The sequence below is a fragment of the Megalobrama amblycephala genome, linkage group LG19, assembly GCF_018812025.1.
Source record: "Megalobrama amblycephala isolate DHTTF-2021 linkage group LG19, ASM1881202v1, whole genome shotgun sequence".
NCBI lineage: Eukaryota > Metazoa > Chordata > Actinopteri > Cypriniformes > Xenocyprididae > Megalobrama > Megalobrama amblycephala.
Genome location: NC_063062.1, coordinates 9,765,074 through 9,792,060, shown reverse-complemented (window position 1 = coordinate 9,792,060; position 26,987 = coordinate 9,765,074). Strand labels below are relative to the sequence as shown.

Below are 26,987 nucleotides of genomic sequence, written 5' to 3'. Positions count from 1 at the left end.
AAAAAAAGGAAAAATCCAGAAAAATAGCCTGTGGTTTTCAAATAGAATGCAAACATACTTGCTGTGTTTTTGCAACCTCATAATAAGCTCTTTTAGCTAGGATGAATGCAAAGTGCCACTTTTTGTTAAACGTGATTTCTTTTCTTTATTACTTTTGTTAACTTTAAGGTCCGTCTATAATATTTCAATTTGAATACAGTTCATATAATATGTTATTTGCAAGGTATATACCAATAAATCATTTCAGATCAAGCACTCCAGACAAATTTCTTGTCAGGTAAAGTGGGCCAGCCCTGATTTATCCTGTATATTAATTAAAAACACACAATTTATAAACACATTATCAAACAATCATATTCAACATAACAAACCCAAAAACTTATAGCTTATAGGGCTTTTGCAAAATTCAAACCAACTGATAGATCATGTTGTGTTGACATTAAATTTGATGAAATCTGAATATCCAGAACAAGGTTTTATACGCTGCATCAATTTTACTCCTCTCAACTCCACAGATTGAACTTCATGCCTTGCCTTCCCTTTTTTCCATCTCTAACTTGAATTTCCTGACTTTCCACTCATTTCTATTTTCTAAAAAAGTAGATTATACATGTCACCTATAAAATAACCAGTGAATGTCAATTTATTTAACGATTTTGAGTATAATTACTGAAGGTTAAAGGTCACCCACTTTACCTGAATCCCAGGCCAGCAATATTTGCACCTTACAAGAAAACTAACACATTTTTAAACATTTTATTCTTTTCATTTTATTCCTCATTAACTGTAGCAAACAAACAAAGTGGGAACTGTCGCAATAATATTTGTTTACATTCAGTGAGCAACTTTATAAGTTAGAAATGAAAATCTTGTTAAAGGTTTTTCTACCTTTCACCTTGAGGGAGTCCTCCATTGAACTGTGGCCACGCCCCCCTACTGTCATATTGTATCAACCAAAATTATTTTATCATTTAAAGAAATAGTGTTGCTTTGAAAGTTTAAACCCATTGAGCACAGCACAATCAAGCTTAAATGGCCCGCTTTACCTGCATTCACCTAAATGCCTCCAATAGAGGACTTACCACAAAGTCCTTACCTGATTACATGTTATCCTGCCAAATTCCTCTTTTAGACATGTTTGTGTATATGCATATACATACAGATAAGCGATTACAAATCACATTTAACATCCCAACTGGATGTTTTTTGCAGAGTTCATCATGGGTTTGGAACACAGAGATGAGTTTATTTTGTTTGAAAGTTTTCAAGGTATTTCTGATTTCCAAAGACAGGCAAAAAAAAAAAAAAAAAAATAATAATAATTTCTGTCAAATCACAATCACATTGTGGACATTTTAACACCGTAATCTTTTACATATTAAACAGTGTTTATTGAGCCTCACTGATAAACAGGTAAAGAGCTGAGGTGCCTGTGTTTTTTGCAGTGCAATAATTTAACTTTAAATGTCTAAAACAATCTGTGGGACTCAAAATACTAAATAAACTACTTAGGCAGAAGCTGACATTTTTAATATTAAAACATATTTACAACCTAACATGCAATCTTCCCTCTGAAGAAAGATAAGTATGCTTGTTTACCATTTACAGTCTTAATAAAACAGTTTGGCCACATATTCCATCCAGTTCAGTGAATTCTGCATAAAAATTCCACTGACAAAAAAAAAAAAAAAAAAAAAACATAAAGGAAGAACATAAAGGCCCCAAAGGAAAAACATATGCACAATTAAATAAAATTCCTCCTTAGCTATTTCCAAGATTGAGTTATTGATGTATGAATTATTACTATAATCAAAATACATGTATATTGCATTTCTGCGGACCTTAGAAAACACTGGTTTGACAAGATATATTAGGGTTTACATTAGGTGTTTTGCCTTTTTTTTTTCTGAAATATTCAGAATATCGCTTCAGGCAGTATAAACAGCATAACATTACATTGTCTTTCATGGACCAATGATACCAGATGCATTTTTTTTGCTCACATTTTATGCCATTATGTCTTAAAGAGACAGTGGCTCAGAAGTAATTACAGGAGATGGAAAATTAAACCTTTATGTGCAAAGAGAAAGAAAGGTAATCAGATTGTACCGCTTAATGTGGCAAATTCACATTTAAGACCAAACTGTGAAAAGACCTTCAACTTCACAGCATGTTAAACCTATATTACAGGTAGATATCTGTGATGAAGGCATATAATATAATCAAAAGTAGCCCAAATCCTCTTTTAGACTATTTACGTATTCTATAATTCATTATTATAATTTTTTTTCCCCCTATTTGGTACTTTATCAAGAATTTTAACCAATACCTAACAAATATGCCTAGTTATCTATTAGACATAAATAGACAGCATTTCAAAAGGCCCATTCCAGTTATCCTTTCTTAACAACAATCAAACCATTTCACATCCATCATTGTCTTCCTCCACCTAAAATAATATTTCTAAAATGTCCATCACGGCACGCGTCTCCATTAATCTGCGCTTAATACTTGACGTCACGCTTCTTCAAATAACTTTACCTTATTTGGCTTGAAATGCACGTTGACAAATGAAAAATTATCAAAATAGCTCTCCTTGTTCTTATTGACCCGGAAACTTGCAGGCATTTCACGACAAGCCTTTGGTTTCTACACTTAAAAAAAGTTTCAAATAGTAAACATTGAAATTATACATGCAAAACTGTCTTTTCCAGTCCAAGGATAGTTTCCCTTGCATCGTTGCCCTCTGGTGGCAGTTCTATCTGTGCAAATGGGCCAGTCCACAGTCCTGTGAGGCTGTCTGGCGGAGGGGGGCGTTGTCATCCGTGTTCGCCGGCTCCTGAGCATTGCCGTTTGTGGGGCCGCAGCGAGGAGTGAGTTTGCGGAGATACTCTGCATGGACTGGTTTGTGGCACTGTAGCACCCGGATCGCCTCGTCGATCTTGAACCATTTCCGCTTCCGACCTGCAAAACATATTTCAGAGCTTTTTTCAACACTGAAGCCAATACGAAATATTTAAAAGCATAAACTACAGTAGTCTACAGAGCCCCTAAAGGGACATGTTGGAGGGAAAAAAATATGAGATGGGAGGAAAAATGATGTCAATGCTTGCAAATGTTTTGCGTCCTCCTGAGAAATTTTGTCCCCCTCCACAATTTTGTCAATTGCCTGAGGTGATCGTAAATAAATTTTGTACTCACAAAAGCTACATTTACTTCTGACATAATGCCATTACCCAGCTAACAAAAATAACGTTCCCATTAAGTTATGAAAACGATACTAGGACTCGAGAACCAATGGTGCGATTTTCTGAATGTTCAAAACTACCAGTTTTTTTAAACATTTTAAAAACTAGGAACGTTATGGGAACGTTAGTTCTATATGTTCTCTAAACATTCAGAAACAAGTAGTAACATTTAAAAAAACTACACAAATATCCAACATTATCCAACTAAAATGTTTCAGAAAAAAAGTTTCATGAACAACGTACAAATAACATATTTGTGCTAATATTTTGAAAACATAATTAAAGACCAAATAACTCTGAATAAATGTTCTATTAACATTACTGGAAGAATGTTTGCTCATAACTTTTAAAAAACTTTGCCAGAACGTTAGCCAAAGTGGAGAACATTCCCTGTTAGCTCGGTAAATATTCAAACATTAAAAACACACACCAAAACATATAGCGCAAATATATAGTTTGTCATTCAACAAGAGCAAATAGGGGAAAGGGAGGCAACAGATATATCAAATTTTTTTTAAAGCGGAACTCAGTAAGATTTGCGAAGCTCCCCCTACAGGTTCCTTCCCAAGCGCAGCTCTGGACTACAACGCTCACCAGCACAGTAGTTTTGCAAATACAGTACAAGAAAGAGGAGGTGGGTAATTTGCAAATACAGTACACTCGATGGAGGTGGGTAATTTTTCGAAATTGTCTTATAAACTCATAATATATACATTGTTTTTGAATTACCATAAAGCATTTTGTCACTCTCGCATGAACGTGAACATGAGGCGAGATTGTGCTGGGTCGATGCAGCTCAACTTGCAAGTGCTGTTTTCTGGCGTAGACGTGCCAGAGGGGGTTAGTGCTCGCCTCAAACACACCACTACAAGTCAATTAACCATCGTAAGGACTTAGAAAACGATTTATGAAGGTAAAAAAAGTTACTTAGTTCTACTGTAAATCGAATGAATCTTCTTTATACAGTCCAGTACATGGAACGATAAGGATTTCCAGGTCCAGTAACTTTCCACACTCCACAGGCGCTGCATGCAATGTTTTTGTCAGGAGACAGGAATAACAACTGCAGATTATGAGTTACCTGTGGTGAGTCCGACATAATGAATCCAAAAAACATGACACAGCGAATGCCGGTGGTAAACACTCGTGTTCCAATACTCGTGCACGAGTTTTGGGAGGCGTTCCTTTGAAATGAGCTGTGAAGGAGGGGGGTTGTTCTTACGCATGCGCTCATTTTAAAAACCTCAGTAACAGTCTTTGGATTCTCAGTCGACGAAAAAAATCCTCTCCATCACCTTTAAGAAAGTTATTTATCCAGTATGTTTCTGCACGATTTATCGTGATTAAATGGCACGCAATTTGGCAAAGGCTGTGATTATTTTATGCGCAGCTTGTCAGTGCTGTACAGCTCTGTGATCAGTAATAAATGCTTCTCCATCTGAAAGCCAGAGGGCGCTTTTGCGCAGAAACTCCAAATATGCCCTGCCGTAGAAGTAGATAACACACATCATTCCAGGAAATCCATATAGGCATTATACTATCGCTGTAGCTGAATGAACAGAAGATTGAAACGTTTTGATTGACTAATAAACACACAGCTGCCTTATTCTGTGTAAGAAGCCACATCATCTCACAGAAGGACGCGAATGTCATTATGAAGTGAGTTTGGAATAAAAACATGTTATTAAATGTTGTCTTTTGTTGGACAAGATGTTAATAAATGCTTCTCATGTCTGTAAAGATGTTTGATGCGTGTTGCTTTTTCAAATGTACATTACAAGCGTTTCAGCGCGATTTCAATGCTATTTTTCGTACCGTGCGATAAATCGCGCAGCCCTAATGTGGCAAAACCAGCAAACAACATTTTCTCCTGTATTAAGTTTATTCAAAGATCAGAATCATCATTAAGGAGACAGATGTGGTTTAAAGATCTAGACAGTTTGAAGACTTGCTGCTCAGTTTTAAAAATGCACAGCTTTATTTAAATACAGTACAAAAGGTCAACTTCACAGTGAACTTGTCAGACATTTGGCTGCCCAACCATCTGACTGACAAACATTCCACTGTATTTATAGTCCTCAAAACTGTCTCTCACAAAGTGCTGAAACTTAAACATTCACCTTAAGCATTTTTAAATATGTCATATATGCAGGAAGGTTAAAGGTCATTACTTTGACAACCGGACTATTGACCTTTTCTTTGCAATCTAGTCAGCTCTGTGTCAAGTAAACTCGTTTCCTCTGTGTATTGAGGTTATGATGCCCTATTTGGCAGCTGAAACTATGGTACAGGCAGAGCGAGGCCAGCGATAGGGGAGTGTAGTGACGCTAACTGGAAAACAACTGTGCCCCTGCTAACAGCACGCCTCCCTGTGAACAAACTTCGGTCTATTTATACGGCTGCTGGGAGTGAAGGATTACCTGTTTTTTTCTTTCCTCACCATCTACAAATAGTGCAAGTTTTGAATTGCGCTGTCTGTGGGAAAATGTTATTATTGTGTATCCTTCCTGACAACAAAAATTCAGTAAGTAGAAGGTTTTAAGCAGCTAATCCACATGCCTGCTCCATAGCTGTAATAGCTTTGGAAAATGGTTACATAAATCCCCATATTTGCAGCTGCTTACAGATCAGCAGTTGTGTCTTATGAAAAGAAATTAGCTGGTTATGATAAGCTTGTCTAAAACGATTTAAATTCTGTCCTGTTAGCAGACTAAGCTGTTTGCAGACAAATAAAGTCCCAACTATTGATTTGCTGCAGACTTGGGAAGAGGTCACTTTGTTATAGGTGAACTTCTCTGGAGGACCCAATTTCCATAGACCTGTGTGCTGCTATATTTCAAGTCTTCTGAAGCCATATGATAGCTTTGTTTGAAGAAAACTGTGTCTCATAATGGATGTCATACTTGCAGATGCATCTTTCATTAGATTTGAGAACTATAGCAGAGAGCAGGATTTTTAGTGAACAACTTTATCAAATGGCTTCAGAAGAACTGTAATGTAACACACAAGTCAGACAACTTTTATGCAATTTTTTTTTAACAGCCTAAGGGTACGTTTACATATCAATGATGAACTAAAAATGGAAAAGTTTTTCCATTGCATTTTTCGTGTACAGATGTCATTGTCAAAACAATCCCTGTTCACACAGATCTGTGAAAACGACTAAAAACGCTGTATTACACATGCCAGGCCAGTAGGTGGCGATGTCAATTTGTAAAGAAACACTACATACCTATAAACTGAACACGTAACATGCATGCGCATGACGTCGCAGTTTTCACAAATTTGCATTTTTGTAGTTTACACAGATGTGTTAACGGTATCGTATTCAAAAACTTGCACTTTGAAACGTTTTCATAAGTTTTTGTTTTCAGGCCCCCAAAATGCCATTGTTGGGTAAACGAATGGCCAAAAAATGAAACGGTTTTACGTTTTTTTAGTTGAAAATGGTGTTGTGTAAAAGGCCCCTTAGTCATCATTATGATGGAAAGTTCTCTAGAAATTCTGCAATATTACTTCTTTTGTGTTCCACAAAATAAAGTCAATCAAGAGTGAGTAAACCTTTTTTAACCTTTTAAAATAACAGTTTACCTTATAGTTTGGGATGTTTAAGATGTCTAAATGTTTTTGAAAGAAGTCTCTTAGGCTCACCAAGGCTGCAGTTATTTGATCAAAAATACAGTGAAAACTGCAATAATGTAAAATATTATTACAATTTAAAATAACTGTTTTATTATTTATTTATTTATTTATATAATAAAACATAAATTAATAAATATATAAAAATAATAAAACAGTATATATACACACACATACATATATATATATTATATATATATATATATATATATATATATATATATATATATATATATATATATATATAAAAAATGTAAATTATTCCTGTGATGGCAAAGCTGAAATTTCAGCATTACTCCAGTCTTCAATGTCACATGATCCTTCAGAAATAATTCTAATATGCTGATTTGGAGCTCAAGAAATTTTTTTTTGTCATTATCAATGCTGTAAACATTGTGCTGCTTGATATTTTTGTGGAAATGTGTTACATTTTTTTCACAGGATTCTTTGATGAATAGAAAGTGCAACATTATAAATGTCTTTACTGTCACTTTTGATCAACTTAATGCATCCTTGCTGAATAGAAATATTAATTTCATTAAAAAAGTAAATCTAATCAAAAGAAAATCAAAATCATACAACACAACCAGTGTGATCTGATTCACAAGTGAATGACTCTTTTGAGTCAGTTCATTTCAGTGAACCAAAAACAATTATGAATCACTTGGAGCAGTTACTGAATTAATCTGAATCGTTTACACAAAGAAGACAGTCTTAAGCATTACACCAACTCACCAATATTGACCGAGTCCTCCCAGTCTTCCAGTGTCTCTGTAACAGTAAGCACATACACATATGTCCGATGCTTGCTGTCCTGGTTCTGCTGTACAGAATGAGAAACAAAGTTATCACATGGCTACACAATGTGGGAAACATATGAAAAAGTGCAATGAGTAGGTGTGAAGATAAGATACTTGAATGTTTATGAAATAAAGCCTTGTTTATTAAAGTATCAGTGACATGCTAATTGTAGCGTCTTATTTTATACAAGGCAGTTTGGCAGTCTTACCTCAAACACCCCCAGAAGCCTGCCAAGGGTGCCCCTCACACCAGCCTGTTTAAGCAGGAATACACATGGAAAAAGCATTAGAGAGACTCACTTCTGTCCCAATTCACAAGCCTTTTCGGTTTTAAACATGGTTATGGCCTCAAACTGAAAATCATACATAAAGGCCTCAAAAAACTGATAATAGAAATAACTAAAAACACTCCAACAGGTCCCATAACAAATCAAATATATACCTGGGGCTATGATGCTTTATTGTGCAGATTATGGCACTTTAAAAAGGAAATGACTTCAGCTATGACATAAGCTGCAGCAAGATTCTAACAGTGTTAACAGCGGCTTAACATGAAGATGAACACACCAAATTTCTGGAACCGTACCAGCTGACACGACACATCAGGCCAAAACATTAGCCCCGGCTCACTGAACCGGGAGACCTGAGCTGCGTGTTTCCATAACACAGGAGATTCCCGGACAACATAATGCTCACAAGGGAACATCATGTCTTCATTCAGACACTGCAAAATGCCCCAACCAGCCCGAGCTCACCCTGCAAATTGGGTTGATACGACGGCTCACGATCGGAACTGACAAACAACAGGGGGCGATTTCAGGGACTATGAGAGATTTGTCTGTTTAAAATGCCCTGAGCGCATTTCTGTCATCTCTTTGTATCCTCATCTGACACGGTCACATGACATGTGCATGGCCCTAGACAAACCCTGAAAACAAACAGCAACTTTCTTTCTGTCATAGCTGGAAAAGGACCAAATTTAAACATTTAATGAGGTCAAATGTCATTTTTATGCCCCATCCAGAGTTTTGGCCTGGCAACATTCATTTAAAGAGGACCTATTATGCCAGTTTACAAAGTCTTGATTTTGTTTTGGGGTCTATTAGAATAGGTTTTCCTGCTTGAATGTTCAAAAAACACCTTATTTTTCACATATTTTACATTGTTGCAGCACCTATCTTTCCAGCCTGTCAGTAATGCACCGTTTAGTTCTGGTCTCCATGAAGCCCCTTAGTTGTCTGAACCAGTGTGTTGTGATTGGTCAACCGTTTTGAGCGTGTTTCGGAAATGTCACATCCCTTACCATAACCAAGTTTCAACACTACGAACACAACTCAACCAGGACTTTTTTTGCATATGCCTTGGGCAGGAAATATTTCAATGTGGGATGTTGTGGCGTGTACATTCCCGGAAGAAAACTGAAAGACTACAGTCCTAGGCAAAAACAATGGGCCAAGCCAAAAATGGTCTTTTAATGGTTCTAACCATTTTAATCACAAAACACTGGAAATTAGCATGAATTGCACAAATACTGTGGCTAAAACATGGAATAGCGTTCCTCAACTTCCAGACAGCTTTCTACAGGAAGAACAATCAGTGTTGGTCCACTCAATGTTAATGGCTTGAAAAAGTTCATGAGTAGTTGAAAAACGTCTCCCAGTTCGTTCGAGTTTAATGCGAGACCAAATATTCACTATAGGGTTCAAATCTGGACTCTAAACAGGCCAAAACATGAGTCTAAGGAGACTTTTTCCTCAAGCCACTTCTTGGTTGTCTTTGCAATTTGGGCAAGTGCATGGTCTTGTTGAAAAATAACATCTGATCATTCCTCTTTAGATAACTTTTCATTTGTGGGAAGCAAGCCATTCTGCAATATTCTCCTGTACTCCAAAGCATTAAATTACTTTTCACATTGAAACAGCTCACCAATACCAGCAGCTAAAAAGGCTGCCCACACAATGACACCTCTTCCTCCATGCTTCACTGTGGTAGAGATGCATATATTATTATATTTCTCAGCAGATTTTCAAAGACACCACTCACCATTGCAACTGTTTCATTGCGATTCATCAATCCACACACAACTTCCCGTATTCTGACAAAAACTTAATTCTCTCTTTGATGTTCTTCTGAGACAGCAATGGCTTTTTAAGTAGTGCATTTGCTTAAATTTGGCTAATTTCCTGACCAATAACCTGTGGTTAAGACAATTAAAATCTTAGTGTTCAGCCATTTTGGGTTTCAGTGAGTTCAGAAACAGTGCTTAATGATATAGAGAATAACTCCCATTGGAGCGGACTTTGTGCTATGTAACTTTGCAGACCTTTTTTAATGTGCAAACAGCAACATTACACACTAAAGAGTTGAAAATGTAAAAATATATGTTAAAGAGGACCTATAATGCTTTGAGTTTCCATTAAATACATTCTTTTATAAATGCAGGGTTCCTCCCTACAAGAGGCCTGTTATAAAAACGACATGTGTCGCAAGAGCTTTGGGACATCCCATCCCTGGCAAAGCCCCTGGGGGTAGCAGTTTTGGTCCCATGAGTGTTGCCATAGCCAGCAGCATGCTGTAATTCACAGACAGGTTTATGGTCTCCTCCAGGGTCTCCCTAACACTCGAATGGCTTGAGTTACACCTTTTAAACCATTATGTAACAAATAAATCCCTCGAAGTACAAAATAAAGTCTTGTGAATGAAGGATAAAATGGAAAAAATAGGCCAAATATGGCTTAGTTGTGCAGTTTTTTTTCTTTTTTTTTCTCAGTGTTATGCAATTATGCTTCAGTCAGGTGAAAAACTCATTCATTCGATTTGAAATTATTGAATCGAATTCAACATGTTATTGAAGAAAACATCTAAAGCCGGCTGATTAATTTTGTTATACAACAAAATAGTGTGTCCAGCCCTGTTGTAAATGTCATTATTCGTTTAGGGTACCATAACTAATTTCATACTTTTGGGTACTGTAATTAAGCTGCATTCAAATTGGGCAACCGCAAGAGTCCAAACACCGTGACTCTTGAACCTTAGGGACATGTACATTTCAGACGGACGAGGCCAACGGTAACAGGACACGGTTTCTAAATGTCGCTGTAATGCTTCACAGCTGTCAACAAATTACCCTCTTGGCAACCTCTACGATGGCCCTTCAATGTCATGACACAGCCCATCCTTGAAACGAATCGCATAACCATTAGCTGAGATAGACATGAAAAGATTCATTTAGCGAAGCCTCTTAAATTGAAGATGACAGAAAACGTGCTGATGTACAGATTGTGAATGATGATTGAGGAACCTATATAGTGGTGGTGGTATCACATGACCATAGCTCTCATACTGAAATCTATAACAGCTGAGTCAAAGGTGTGGGCAAAAACTGAATGGAATGCAGAGTGAATGAGAGAGTTTAACAGACATTTTAATGGATAATTTAACTGCATAAAACACATTTTAAAAAAAATTAAACAAAGATGTGAGCTTAAAATACTTTTTTCAAAATATCTCCTTTTAAGTTCCACAGAAGAAAGAAAGTTTTGGAACAACTTTAGTTATTGGTTGTACTATCCCTGCAATATTATGTAATATTTTTTTCTTGAGACATTTTTTAACTAAGTTTAAGACATTTTTCCACAACTGGATTAAAAATTGAATTCACAAGATCATTACTGGTTGAACAGAACTTACTGTACTGTGTTACATTTTTAAAAATAGTATGCAGCATATAGTATATACTGCTAAGTATGCAATAAGCAGTATGCATGGTGTAAAGCAAAAAAAAAATCTTGGTGACAAGATATGAGACAGCTGCAAACCATAACTCTCACCTAAATATGAGCAAGATCTCTATGCTGGTGCTGTAAACATAGCACTACAGTATAGTCAGGCCTCATTTAGGACCTTGGACCTACCGACAGACCCTCAAAAGCCTGAGGGACAACCATTACCCAACAGACCACCTGATGATGCAACCCCCTTCAGTAAACCAGTAAAGATAAGACAAGATTTTATTTTACTCTAATAAATACATAACACAGAGATCAACTGATAAGTCCTGCTAAATAACTGAAACATTTAAGGTTGTAAAAAATACAGATGGGAATTTAAATACTCCTCATATTTATGATTGTTTTCATGTTAAATTAAACATTATTACTTTCTAACTTGCATGTTTCATTTAAAAATATACACTACAGTTCAAAAGCTAGGCTAGTCTCTTATGCTCACCAAGGCTGCACTTATATGATCAAAAATACAGTAAAAACAGAAATACTGTGAATAAACACTACAATTTAAAATAATTGCTTTTGATTTTGATGCATTTTAAAAAGATTTTTTTCCTGTGATGGCAAAGCTGAGTTTTCAGCATCATTACTCCAGTCTTCAGTGTCACATGATCCTTCAGAAATCATTCTAATACAATGATTTGGTGTTTAAGAAACATTTCTTATTATCAATGTTGAAAACAGCTGTGCTGCTTGAAATGTTTGTGGAAATCATGATACATTTTTAAAGGATTCTTTGATAAATATAAAGTTCAAAAGAACTGCATTTATTTGAAATATTTTCTAATATTATAAAAGTTTTTACTGTCACTTTTGATCAAATTAATGTGCCCTTCCTGAATAAAAGTATTAATTTCTTAAAAAAAAAAAAATAATAATAAAAAGAGTCCCCAAACTTTTGAATGGTAGTATAGGTGGATTTATGATTAAATTATTTATGGAAGGTGGTTATCTGATCTTAACATTGTCTCCATCAGACCTTTACGTGGTAATTCATTAAACTCATCCAAAACCACAACAAAATATATAACTATGCACTGTAAACCCTAATGCTCAAAATACTTAATTGGTTTGAGTAGGACAAACTTAAATTGAAACAAATAGTTCAGTTAAATTAACTGCTATGAGTATTTAGAACTTTCGAGTTCAAAGCACTGACATATTTCAAGTAAACTGAACTGCTTCATTGTTTTGAGTTGTATGAACTCATTTCTTTTAATTTAGACTAACTTAAGTTTAACTGAAACTGGACTGGGATTTCTATTTCCCAGCATGCTTTGCCCATGGCACTCGAAAGGGAGAGTAAATGCTAAGATTAAGTGTTATATAATGGGTTTTTTTTTGTGCAAGATTAATGGTAAGAGAGATTTAGTAGTGATTAATGTTTTGCTAATTTAGAAGAGTTTCTGTTAATGTGGGTTTTTGGAGAATTATCCATCATGGCGACAAGTGGTGAATGCTGCTTGGTATGAGAGCAGGTAAGTTACATGTTTTAAGTTGCTGTACTCATTCAGTAAGTGCTACACCATGCTATTGTTAACATGTTAGAGAATTAGCAAGTTGGCATTTTTTGTATTTTTTTAGGGTTTACAGTGAAAGTAAATAACTCATTTGACTTGCAAGAATAATTAACTAAATATTTTATGTTAATTGCAATTAAAATGTATGAGTTAGCTAACTCAGTACTTTAAGTTAGGAGCAATTAACATGCATGAGTACTACAAATTCAAAACTTGATAGTTCTGCTTACTTAAAATTGGGAAACATCATAAAATTTGCGTTCACACTAGGGATGCACCAATACCACTTTTTTCAGAACGAGGGCAAGGCAGACAATCGATACTTTCATTTTTGGTACTCGCCGATACCGATAGCTGTATTTCACTGCATTTGAAATTTTAAAATATATTATTAGGTAGAGAAACCAAAAGAATATGAAATAGAGGATTTACATGCAATTTGTTTAGCAAATATATATTTCCTTCAGTTATTTTCATGCTTAATTATGCCTGTTAAAATGTATTGTACACGCCTCTATTACTATTACTGTTCATTCTATTGCTCTATCATATTTTATCTTTCATTTAATAGCATAGCACATATTTAGAGCTGCTTCAGCAGGGATCAATGCAAATGTTTTTTTGTAAATATTTTTTTCTACTGGCCTGGATGGGTCAGTGAAATATCACAACTCTCTAATACAATTTTGATACTACAGCAAAAACTACTAGCGTAATTAATGTAAATTTAAAACATTATTAAAGACAAATAAACAGTCAGTAATAAAATAAGAACAAATATTATAAAAAAAAAAGCACAAATAAATACAATAGAACAAAGATACAAATGAAATAAACAGTGCTTTTCAGGTACAGAATTTAAATAAAGTAATCAAATGTAAAATAACACTGCATAGTCACTAAATTAAATATAGATTAATCTTTTTTAAAGTTAAAAAAGTCGTTCAGTCAAGAGCAGTGAGTGATTTCTTTGTCCTTTGTTGTTTGATTAATGTTAAAAACACAGCAGCAGGTTTATTAAGCTGCTGTCCCTTAAGACCGAATGCACGGATCCAATATACTGTTACACGTGTTTTATTTCTCAACTGTTTAAGTTGATTTAATACATAACCAAATATGTTTACTAGAATACTCACAAAGATGGCCGTTTTTACATAATTTTGTGTGAATTCGTCAGTTCATGCGCAAGAAGACGTGAAAGAGAATTCAATGCAGTATTCAAAAGCGGTCTGAGATGTTTGCGCACAGTAAACTTCTTGTCCTGTAATAATGTAGGAAAGTTTTCACTTACTTATACAATTTAGTTTTAATCCAAATAGGGCTGGGCGATATATCGCATGCGATTCTCACGCGCATTTCGTCAGTAAAGCGCGTGAGAAATGCGATTACTGACGAAATGCGCGTGAGAATCGCATGCGATATATCGCCCAGCCCTAAATCCAAATGATGCATGTGTGCTGAGTGAGCAATCAGCAATCAAAATCATGCAACAGAAGTGCGAGCACTCTTTGGTTTTACCGTCAGTTTTAGTTAGTAGTATGTGCCTCATTTTACCTTCTTTGCTATCCATTCTGCTCTCAGTTTACTCTGTTGTCTGTGTTTCTTTGTCACAAGCACTGTACTGTACACACTGCATGGTATCAGTTGCTGGTATTGGAGCATTTCAATGAGTACAAGTACATGAGCACAGTATCAGTGCATCCCTAGTTCACACCATGACGTAATTACAAGACTGACACTTGTAAAAAGCGTTCACGTCCTCGTAGAACTTTTAATTACAACTTGTAAACTGATAATATCACATGACTGCAGATTCATTTAGATGTTGATAGTGTTGCCATAGAAATGCATAATACCCAGTTCAAGGACGTGAACAACTCCAAGAACATCACGTGTTGTGATCTCGAAATTACGGTATTTACGACTTGGCATGAACGCAGCAAAACTGTCTAGTAATCCTAAAGACCTTGATTAGCTGGAGCTAAACTCTGCAGGAAAGTGGACCTTGAGGGCCAGAGTTGAGAACCCCTGGGGTAGAAACCTCGAGGACAGAGCTCACCTCCTCATAGACCTCTCGAACCGCAGCTCCTCCAGGCTCCTCTTCTGGCTCCATCCCTCCTCCTGGAACGATCCATTGATCTGGGTGTCGACTGCTGCTAACGAGCAAAACCTGCCACACACACACATTCACAAACAGAGCTTAGTCAGCTAGTCCAAATCCAAATGCTCATCAACACTTTGCCAGAACATCTTGATTGCATAACTAGGCCTAACCTGACACTGCTCACAGTGCTATCAGTACCAAAAATACCATCCATCTGATAAACTTCCTTGCACTCTAGGAGAAATATTCACCTCAACATGTACTGGAGCAATTCATTTAATTTCATTAAGAGTGATAGTTCATGTTGTTCCAAACCTGTATAAGATTCTTTGTTAATATTTTGACTGTTTTTGTCCATGCAATGAATGTTAATGGGTTTCAAAAAAAACATTGGAACCCATTGCCTTTCATTGTATGGCCAAAAAATATATATTTCCCAAAGTTTGATCACTGTCTTTTACTAAAAAAAAAAAATGTATATATAACAATTGCATTTATGCTTCCATAATGAGCTACTGCGATTTCAGTGCATTAATCTCACTCAATGCCATCACTCTCCACCACTCTTCTAGAAGGCAATCGTATATCTGTGGAATCACTTCTTATAAATAAACTACCAACAGCAGCTGCCTCAGCCATAGCGACAGATTCTGTGTGCTGAGAGTCAAGCTCTGCTTTGGGCTATGAGGTGTGGGAGCAAAAACAGCTGCGGCTGGACCAGGTGATCTTGAGCGATGGAGAAATCTCAGAGGTTCTGCATTAACATTGCTCCAGAAGGATCAAACGGTTCAGTCATAGCCCTAGATTGGGAAAACCTAAGAATCAATATGCCCACTAATGCAGTTACAGTAGTTGTTCAAGGATAAAAATACAGCTTGGTAATTAGAGTTAAAGTTGTTCACCTTTATTTTTAGCAATTTAGTGCACTTTCATTCCAGGAAGCATTGCAGTCAATATTTGGCTATGTGATATGTCAGGCAAAATTCCCCACCAACTGATAGCTATGAAAGCTATTTTCATTCAACTCTTTATATAAAGTGATATAATAAATAAATAAAAATAACTCACAAAGATAAAGCAAACCTTTTGACTAACACCATAAAACAGCAAAGATATTTACATGAATCTGACCAAATCAACTCAAATTTTGAATAATTATGGCTGACAGGTAGAATGTATTCCCTGATACGTAGACTTTTAGACATATTAGCCATCAGATCAAGAATCTTGATCTTTTTTTATTATATATTACGTTTGAGTAACTTAGAGCATTCTGGGAAATTAAAGGGATAGTTCACCCAAAAATTATTAAATTATCCCATGATTTACTCACACTCAAGCCATCCTATAGGTGTATATGACCAACACAGACGAACATGACAGACGTTTTAAAAAATATCTTTGCTCCTCCAAGGTTTATAATGGTAGTGAATGGTGATTTTGAATTCCAAAAAAGTTCTTCCATTCATCATAAAAGATATCCACACGGCTTCAGGGGGTTAATAAAGGCCTTCTGAAGCAAAGCGATGCGTTTTTGTAAAAAGCGATGCGTTTTTGTACATATTTAAAATTTTATACTTACACAATATTTTTTAATATATATTTTAAATATTTATTTTTAATATGTCTAAATAGTTATTACTTTTTATTTCAGTTTTTGTACATAATCAAGTTAAGCTATATAATGTTGCTTGGGCAACTAGCTGAAATAAAATGTTGAATTTTTGTATTATATTTTATTTTATTTTATTTCAGTTAACTTTTTTATGGTTTTAGTTTTAATTAAAGGATTAGTTCACTTTTAAATAAACTTTTCCTAATAATTTACTCACCCCCATGTCATCCAAGATTGAAAATGATATAAGTTTTAACCTTAAATGCTCATCTTGAACTAGCTCTCTTCTTCTTCTTCTTTATTAGAATTCCAGCAGTGTAGACACTGCTAAATGTATTACTGCCCTCCACAGGTCAAAGTTTGAACTAATTGTTACGCCCCCATACTATATTGCATATAAAAATAAGTTCAAACTTTGACCTGTGGAGGGCAGTAATACGCTTAGCAGTGTCTACACTGCAGTGATTCTAATAAAGAAGAAGAAGAAGAATAGAGCTAGTTCAAGATGAGCATTTAAGGTTAAAACTTATATCATTTTCAATTTTTTTTAGAAAATGAGCGATGGTTTCACTAGATAAGACCCTTATTTCTCATCTGGGATCGTGTAGAACAATTTGAAGCTGCAGTGAAACTAAACACAACTTTTGACCTTCAATCGTTTGCCGTTAGCCACATTCAAGCCTCAAATTCACTATATGGAAAACTTTAAATCCAAATGGAATATTTACTCATCAAATTCGAAGCATGCATACAGCATTTGATGAATTTTAATTATAATCCATTTGAGGGTTATATTAGCTGTGTGAATTTGTAAATGCGCTTAATATAGTCGACTGAAGAAAGAAAGACATAAACATCTTGGATGACATGGGGGTGAGTAAATTATCAGGAAAAGTTTATTTAAAAGTGAACTAATCCTTTAACTTAAATATTCCTGATTCAAATTCAAACTGAATTGGAATTTAAAAGACATTCTCAATACAGTTTAAAATGGTGCACAGCCCTGCTGTTTATAGAACATTCTACCAGCTGATGCTGTTAAAAATCAAGGGTAAAGAAAATATTCTCTTCACAGATAAGGAATGAATCAAGGACTGTCTGAAAGCCACAACAAATGGATAACAGTTTCTATGACTTATAAAAAACAGCACATTCATCTGAATAACATTACTTCAAACAACTGTAATCAATCAATTACTCAATTTTTTCACCATTATAAAAGGACCAATTAGCTTTATTACTCCAACCCTCATAGTCCTGAGCATCTGCTGACATACTGACCCAGTTCAGAGCCCCACTGACACTCAAGATGAAGTGCATGTTAAATCCCAGCATGAGTCTGAGGGACACGTGCGGCCCGATCATCATAAACATGACCAAAGAGAGTGCGAATCTTTTCACTTGGGCAAACCCCAGCAGACAGTGGCTGTCTTCCAGTCACGATATGGCATCAGGGCCAAGGCCGTGTTTGATGTTTCAGGAAAGTCTGTTAACCTATTTGTGGATTAGCTTATAAAAGGTTTTACAAGTTTCACAGATAGTTTGCAACTGCTTGAAATCTAAAACATTTCATTTGGCAAATGCTTTTACCCTAAACTTCTTAGAGTGGATTCAATCTATATATTGTAACAGTATGTGTGTTCCCAGGGAATCAAACCCATGACCTTCCAGTTGCTAACGTTATGTTGTACCAGACGAGCTACTGACATGCTAAAACAACTCACATGCATAACAGCATGTCAACACAAAACTCGGCTACCAAGACATTCACGCTTTCAAAACTTTCACTTCATTTGCAAGTTTGAAAGGTAAAGCTCACAAGCTAAAGGAGGAAACGCTTACGGCTTAAAATCAGTCACGTACGGCACGCAACTGAGTGCTGTTTCATTCTGGCTTGTTTTAAGGGTCATTGTTCAGGTTCAGTCCACTGTATCATGTTCGCATTTAAGGGGATCACTGTTGCTATGACAACTCTGGCACCACTGTTATTGAACCAGTCTGCTGAGCTTGACAATTCAAAAACTGAAATAAAGTCCCTGAGGTGAATGTGGTCCTCTTGGTAGACCAGAAATGACTGTTTATCGCTAACTTAATTGTTTGTATATTTGAAGCTAAAGTTATAAAATCTACTTTTGTTTGGGACAACTCCGTCCAAAGAAAAACAGTTCAGGCATTTTACCAAGATGCAAAACAAAAACAAGCAAAGCCACCACATTCAATAATAGTCATAAGTGGGCGACAGAATGACAGTGGCTCAACTCAAACAAACACCCATAAAATACAAACATTTTTCAGAAGAACTGTATCAGCAGTATTCTTTCTGTATTTAAATACATATTCTAACCACACTGTCAAGAGAGTTGTGTTGATTGGAAAGTCAACAAACCATGTTTATTTAAAGGATTACTATTGTTTTACTGATAAAACGCCATGCTTATTACTGCTGTAGTATTTACTATTCAATGCACACTATGCAAATTATTTGCAAAACACATTGTTTGGAATACTGTATCCCACAATTCAGTACGCTCAACTTTTGACCTTTCCAGTGTGATGAATGAACCAAAAGTGATGTTCTGCATCATTTTTTAACATCTTTTTCGAGAGATTATTTGACTCAACTGCCAATTTTTTAGGCATTTCTATACAAAATTGGAACAAAAATGCAATTTTGGAACCATTTTTTATTTAAGAAATGACTGGGTGCCACTTGTGATGAGGTTGTGTAACAAATGTAGTTGCTTGACTGTTTGAAACATTTGTAGTAAAATAATGCAGTTTCACTTACTATGTTTAGTAGGGCAGTATATTATATTTAGTATTTACTAAGTAGCTTGGGGGTCAGTTTGGGGTCCAAATTTTTTAAAAATTGATGGCAAAGCTGAATTTTCTGCATCATTAAGGCCCCACCAAGAACAAACGATAACGATAAAGACAGAGATCTAAAAATCATTCTAAATAAAAAAAGAATAGCACTGTGTCCACACCACAGCTATAACAATAACCATATAGAGAAACGATATCATTGGGATCACTTTAAGAATGTTTTTTTTCCAGCATAAATCACTGACAACCAATCAGAATCCATTCTAATTTAAGGGCATTCACTGCGGAGAAGTCCAGAAAAAGCCACCACTGTTTGACAAGTCACTGTCAAACCCCCTTTTTAAGGATACTTTAAAGAAAATGGATATATGGAAAACAATCGGTCATACCCGAAAAAATGGTGAGAAGTATCAACAATGAGAGGTAGAAACCTGTAAGAGTAGCAGTGTAAATTACCTCAGGTATCCAGCGCTAGTTTCGACAACATTGTCTTGCATCCTTTGAAGTTGCAGTGAAAAAGACTAGGCGTTGTTTTTATTCCACTCAGACTTCATCAGCTAAATTCACTGTAAGATTAGATTGATTACACTAGCTATTCACTCGAAACAGCGTGCTGAGGACATCTGCTGGTTAAAGCCATGTAAACGCAACAAAAACAAGTTTTGAAAACACTTTGTAACCGCAGCGTGTGAGTTTAGAATAAACAGACCATTATCGTTTGTTGGTGTGGATGCAAATATAATTATCATTATTTTTATCTTTATAGTTATTGTTCTTGGTGTGAACAGGCCTTAACTCCAGTCTTTAGTGTCACATGATCCTCCAGAAAGCATTCTATAGGCTACTGATTTGTTGCTTAAGAAACATATCTAATTATTATCCATGTTGAAAGAGTTATGAATTCTGGTTCATATTTGTCGTTTTCGAGAAAGTAGCCTATAGGTTATTCTCTTGAAAATGACTAATAATATTACCCAGAATGCATTTTTTTTTCTTACGATAAATTACTGTTTCAATGGAAAACAGTATTTTACTGTGTAAATTTGTTTTGTTTTTTAGTCATTTTTTAGACTGTAGACTGTTTTAATTTTCAGATATTGATTTGCAAGCCAATTAAAACACCTCAGCAACTACTTGGAAACATCCAAGCATTGCTGCATTGTTTTGCATTTTCTTCAGAAAATGTAAAAAAAAATGTAACACTCAGAACATATTAGCAAATGCATAGCAATGCCCTGACAAACCTCTAACACCCCACTATCATGGCTATCACTATATTTACATAAGCATTGCTGCATTGAAGATCTTTTTAATGAAATTTGACAGCTTTTTGGAGATTTATATTGTGTAAATAACGTGGTAAATTATGTTGTTGTCGTTTTTTGCGCAAACAAAGCACTTTTCATAAAGTTAAGATTAAACCATTGGCATCACATGGATTACTTTTATGATGTCTTTACTACGGCTTGAAAGTGGTAGTTGTGTAGGCTGTCAATGGAGGGACAGAAAGCTCTCATATTTCATTAAAAAGATCTTCATCTGTGTTCCAAAGATGAACGTAAGTCTTACAGGTTTGGAATGACATGAGGGTAAATAATTAATGACATAATTTTCACTTTTGGGCAAACTAACCCTTCAATTTTTCTAGCTGACTAATGAGTTTATGAACATTGAATGTCTTTTCTGAGGTAAACGTGATATTATAGGCTACCTAATATATATAGTTTACAAGCTACTGCCGTATTTCCATGGTTGAGACACGGATTGAGCGATTACATGAGACATGATGTGGATTTCGGTAAGTTGTACTGTATCTTTCAACATACCTTATGATGTTCATTCATATTTATTCATGCATCTAGTAGTAAAGATCAGTTCACTGATCGGCAGTATTCTTCAGGCTTAAAGGGTTAATCAACTGAAAACAGCATAGACCAAAAGATCAAAATGAGAATCGATTAAAGAGAAATCGACTCATTCCTATTATGAGTCTTTGTAAGGTCTTGTAGGACAAGAGCACAAACAGCAGACGAGCTGAAGGGCTGCACTTCTCGAGAGTGTGCCATGTTGTCGTTTGTACTCGGCTAACTATCACTACGGCAGGAATGCATTGACGTCCACGGTATAAGGTTCCTGTACTCAACACTTAAAATTATCAGAAGTGAATAGAAATACACAAAAACAGGTAAGATCCTTCCCAACGATGAGGATAAGAGAGAGCTAAACAGCAATCGTTTGAATAAATGAGAAATAAATAAAGAGACAGATAAAAAAGTAGGGAAAAGGACTCTGTCAGTGGACAGTGAGTGCTGTCATTCTGGTTCTATAAATTGCTGCTGATATGTCACTTGGAGCCTTAGAACATAGTGTAACTTACCCCCTCCCCTCCTCCTCTCTTAGTGCTAATCACATGGAGGAGAAACCTGGGAGACCAGGTCCTGTTGCAATGCGGAACATTCAGGGTCTGAGGCTCCCATGCCTCAACATGTTTTATGTAATCAAACTTAGACAACTCTCTTAGTACTTCTTAATTAAAAATACACTGACTTGGTTGGTTCAACAAGTTCAAGTTGATTTAAGGAAAAGAAGACATCTATGGGGGAGTATTTGTGTATACAACAGCATGTTCCTGTAATTTATGAGTGCACTTCCCACATCAGGTCAAGCCCTCGCCTCAGAAGTCAAGTACACCTAGACTGTGACTGACACGTTTCATAATAGACAGTATTTTTAGTATAAGCAGAACCTTCTTTCGAGGAGGTCGCAAAATGCTGTGGGTGATCAATTTGATAGTAACAGCTCTTCAATGATTCAATGAGAGACTTTCAATTTTGTGGAACACAAATTATATTTTAAAAAGTCTTTGTCTGTACATGTCAAACATTTACCATTCAATCACAAAACAAATTAATTGTTGGATTTACTTAAAAAAGCAGTGTCAAGTGGTTCCACGCAACTATATTGAGTAATTAGTTATTAAAGGTGCCGTAGAACGTCTTTTTAAAAGATGTAATATAAGTCTAAGGTGTCCCCTGAATGTGTCTGTGAAGTTTCAGCTCAAAATACCCCATAGATGTTTTTTTATTAATTTTTTAACTGCCTATTTTGGGGCATCATTAAATATGAGCCGATTTAGACTGCGGCCCCTTTAAATACTCACGCTCCCCGCCCACGGAGCTCGTGCTTGCCTTAAACAGCATAAACAAAGTTCACACAGCTAATATAACCCTCAAAATTGTTCTTTACAAAGTGTTCATCATGCAGCATGTCTAATCGCGTAAGTATGGTATTTATTTGGATGTTTACATTTGATTCTGAATGAGTTTGATAGTGGTCCATGGCTAACGGCTAATGCTACACTGTTGGAGAGATTTATAAAGAATGAAGTTGTGTTTATGAATTATACAGACTGCAAGTGTTTAAAAAATGAAAATAATGACAGTCTTGTCTCCGTGAATACAGTAAGAAAGGATGGTAACTTTAACCACATTTAACAGTGCATTAGCAACATGCTAACGAAATATTTAGAAAGACAATTTACAAATATCACTAAAAATATCAAGATATCATGGATCATGTCAGTTATTATTGCTCCATCTGACATTTTTTGCTGTTGTCCTTGCTTGCTTACCTAGTCTGATGATTCAGCTGTGCACATCCAGACGTCCTGCCCTTGTCTAATGCTTGAACATGAGCTGGCATATGCAAATATTGGGGGCGTACATATTAATGATCCCGACTGTTACGTAACAGTTGGTGTCATGTTGAGATTCGCCTGTTCTTCGGAGGTCTTTTAAACAAATGAGATTTATATAAGAAGGAGGAAACAATGGGGTTTGAGACTCACTGTATGTCATTTCCATGTACTGAACTCTTGTTATTTAACTATGCCAAGATAAATTCAATTTTTAATTCTAGGACACCTTTAAGAAATTCAAGTAAAGCTGACAAAATTAGAATTTTTTTATTTGAATTTGTCATTGTTACGTAATATTTATATGTGCAGTTTATTTAATAATGTTATGTTTATTATGAAAGGTGGACACATTTATTGACTTAATTTACCTTATTAACTATTTGCTCTACAAAATGCACTATACACATAACTCATTGAACACACTCAATTTAATTGAGAGCAGAAATTCCATCCTATAAACATGCGTATATGAGCGCTCACAATCTAAACACTGCCGCAACTCTTCAGCATAATGGTAACCAAAATTCAGAAACATTACAGAAACTCCTCTAAATGACCAACATAGCTGAACATTAAACACTAACATAAACTAACATCATCTTTCCCCTTACTGAAAAACACATAAAATAACACTTTAATCCCTAAATTTACTCTCCTAATGCAGTCCCTTGCAAAGCATGCTGGGAACTACAGATCAATTGCCCTGTTAGTTATGTCAACATTTATTTGTGCGTTTCACTCAGCAATGTTAAGTTGACTGAACAAACATTTATTAAGTAAAGCTGACAATACTCATTTTAATACAAACAACTCAGTTAAATTAAGTTAATGTAGTTACATGAGTTTAAGTAATGTGAACAAGAATGGTTTGAGTGAAACTAACAACAGTGAAAGTTCATTTTTTGAGTGTATACAGTACATTTAAAGTGTTTAGGTAACAAACCTTCTGATTAAGAACATTGTGTCCCCTTCTCTCTCTCATATGGCCCACAAAACAGTATACATATGAATTCCTTAAATCGCAAAAACTATGGAAACATTAAACTGGAGAATGAGTAACAGCTGTGAGATATGATCCGTCAAGTCTTAAGCAGAAGGTCAGTTGTTACCTGTTGTGGATAGCTGTTGTTACTCTGGAGTAAAGCTCACTGCTGACTTTTAGTGTGCTGATCTCATTGATTACATTTATAACACCTGCCATCAGTCCTCCATGCACAGTCATATATTTCTAGACATGAATCATGAATTAGTGCTCGGTGAGTGAGTTAATAATGTTAACAAATGGAAGCTTATTGTAAAGTGTTATCTTTATTTGTAATATTATTTAGATACTTTTAACTATTCAAATTCAGTTAGTTATTAAATAATATTCCTGTTTTTGTGGTACAATTTAAATAGACACCAGAATTCATTTTTCATGTTACTAGTAAAATTTAGTTGAACTATTATAGCCATCCTGATAAGTCATCACTAGGGATGCACCGATATGAAAATTTTGGCCGATATCGATTACCGATAATTCTTTATATTTGAAAGCCGAGAGCCTGATTACAAAGACAAAAGTTTCACCAATAAAAATCATGTCTCAAGCACACAATTATGATGTTCTCGTTATAATTTTATGTAGCCTATATGACAGATCTGCACTGCACGTTGCACTTAACTGTATTTTCCTTTTTGAAATGATTTCAATCATATTTCAAGCAATTCAAAACCATCATTATGAACAGTGTGCTGCTGAAGTGTCTCAGCTGAAGGAGAAGGAAATAATCCATTATTTATTGGCTTTAATATATCAGCCAAATGTTCTAATTGGGCCGATAACAATAACATTAGAAATGAACATATATATCGGTAGATACCGATATGGTCACAACATATGACAAGTATAAAAAAAAAAAAAAATACAACTTTAACTAATGAATTTTTTTTTTTTTTTTTTAAAGGAAAAAAAAAGGGGGGGAAAGGGCACTAGTAACAGCTACAGGTATCTAATAAAGCTGAAACACTTACTATTTGGATACTAGTAACTATAAATAAGTACTAGTAGCCTAGCTATTAAATAGTTACTGGTAAAATTGGATTAGATAACTGCTGCATCTGTTATACATACTAGTCGGAAGGTAATAGTTGATATCCGGACCATAGACAGATATAAAACTCAATGGCAGTGGAATAAGTACTAGTCACCACTTGGATAGCTGCTTAAGTTGTCACACGTTAAAATAAAGCTCCATTTGTTAACATTAGTTAACATGAACAATGAAAAATTACTTCTAAATCGTTCATAAATTAATAAATTATTATTAATAAATTATTAATAAATATAATAAATATAATAAAATAAAATAAATTATTAAAATCAAAAGTTCCATCTGTTATTATTTAATGCACCTGAGGTAAAAAGAACTAACAATGAATAGCCTAGTTGTATTGTTATTAACTAATGTCAACAAAAATGTATAAATACTGAAATAAATGTATAAATACTGAAATAAATGTATTGTTCATTGTTAGTTAGTTAGTTAGTTAGTTAATGAATTACCCTACCTAAGGTTAATGGGACCTTATGGTGAGGTGTTATGAAATAAATATCAAATGATTCTAGTCACTAAAGGTTGGCTTACATTGATTTAAGAAATAAGCCCTGGTAAAATAAAATATATAGTCTAGTCTACTAGTTAGTAACAAGGAAAACAGGTAGCAATATCTCTTTCTGACGTCTCTGTGGGCAGTAGTAGTAGTAGTACATGTAAACCACTTTTCTCAGGCTTACCTCGTCCTCCCGATCGTTCTTGAAACATAGACATGCTGCTCGTTTTTTAAAACCCTCTCCGTCATATGTCCTTGTCTGATTTGGCTTGAATTTCATCATGTGGGGTTTTCTCCGAACAAAACAAGAATACAAGTGTTCTCGGTTGCCTAGTTTTTGGATCTCACGCGCAACGCAACTGCCTTTCAGGCCAAGAGCTGAAAGTCGTCCCAGATTTTCCAGGCTGATCATACAGTTTGCATTTACAAGACGTGCCTCATGTTGAAGACATAATTCCTCTCTTGACAGCGGAGATTGTGAGTTTAGGTGTTCTCGTCTTGACCATGGTGGCTGTTTGGTGCTGTGTGTGAACACTCCTCTGCTGCGGCTCTTCAGCTCTGCGCAGTCGCCTTAAATCAGCTGCAATAGGATCTGCGTTACAAACCCAAGATGCCATCAACAGATAGGCGTTTCCCTTTTTGAAAATATGAATGAGACATCATCTCAGCTGCCAAAGGGGGAAATTGATTCACCAACGCTTGAAGTGGGTTGAATTGAATATCTATGATGCATCGATATAAATTTGATACAAATGTCAGTTATTGAGTCGAAGTAGCACTAGAGACAAAAGCCACACTGACTGCAGCGTTATAACAGGGACTGTGGTGAGATGTTGTACTGGCGCCATCTGCTGGTACTCGTGTATTAATTGAATCATTTTAAGAGTTAACTTGACAGCAAATTATGTATTATTCTAAGTCGATGTTGAACATGACAAAACAAAGATTAGCTTATATAACGGACTGAGCCCGTCCGAAATGATCTTGAATCAACAACTCACTGAACCAAAACCTGTATTTTTTTAAAGGGTTAGTTCACCCAAAAATGAAAATTCTGTCATTTATTACTTAGCCTCATGTCGTTTCACACCCGTAAGACCTTCGTTAATATTTGGAACACAAATTAAGATATTTTAGTTGAAACACGATGGCTCCGTG

At 35.4% G+C, this 26,987-nt stretch overlaps 1 protein-coding gene across 3 annotated transcripts; it reads right to left on the bottom strand.

Moving 5' to 3' along the window:
* Positions 1-742: 742 nt before the first annotated feature.
* Positions 743-26,791, bottom strand: nudt4a (nudix (nucleoside diphosphate linked moiety X)-type motif 4a). 3 transcript variants are annotated; one of them, XM_048169693.1, is made up of 5 exons: positions 26,014-26,791; positions 15,055-15,165; positions 7,897-7,941; positions 7,623-7,707; positions 743-2,964 (listed from the first exon to the last, which is right to left on the bottom strand). In XM_048169693.1, the coding sequence occupies exons 1-5, from the start codon at positions 26,239-26,241 to the stop codon at positions 2,759-2,761; spliced, it is 675 nt and encodes a 224-aa protein (XP_048025650.1). In that variant the 5' UTR covers positions 26,242-26,791; the 3' UTR covers positions 743-2,758. The 3 variants fall into 3 exon arrangements, with proteins under 3 accessions (XP_048025650.1, XP_048025649.1, XP_048025651.1); XM_048169692.1 differs by having other exon boundaries at positions 7,623-7,710; positions 26,014-26,790; XM_048169694.1 differs by lacking the exon at positions 26,014-26,791 and adding an exon at positions 24,347-25,503 and having other exon boundaries at positions 7,623-7,710.
* Positions 26,792-26,987: the final 196 nt, after the last annotated feature.

Coding starts and splice junctions, on each gene's coding strand:
- nudt4a (XM_048169692.1), bottom strand. CDS start 26,241: ATGATCAGCCTGGAAAATCTGGGACGACTTTCAGCTCTTGGCCTGAAA. Junction 15,166..26,013: donor AGAACGATCGGGAGGACGAG/GTAAGCCTGAGA, acceptor TGTGTGTGGCAG/GTTTTGCTCGTTAGCAGCAG. Junction 7,711..7,896: donor GGCTTCTGGGGGTGTTTGAG/GTAAGACTGCCA, acceptor CATTCTGTACAG/CAGAACCAGGACAGCAAGCA.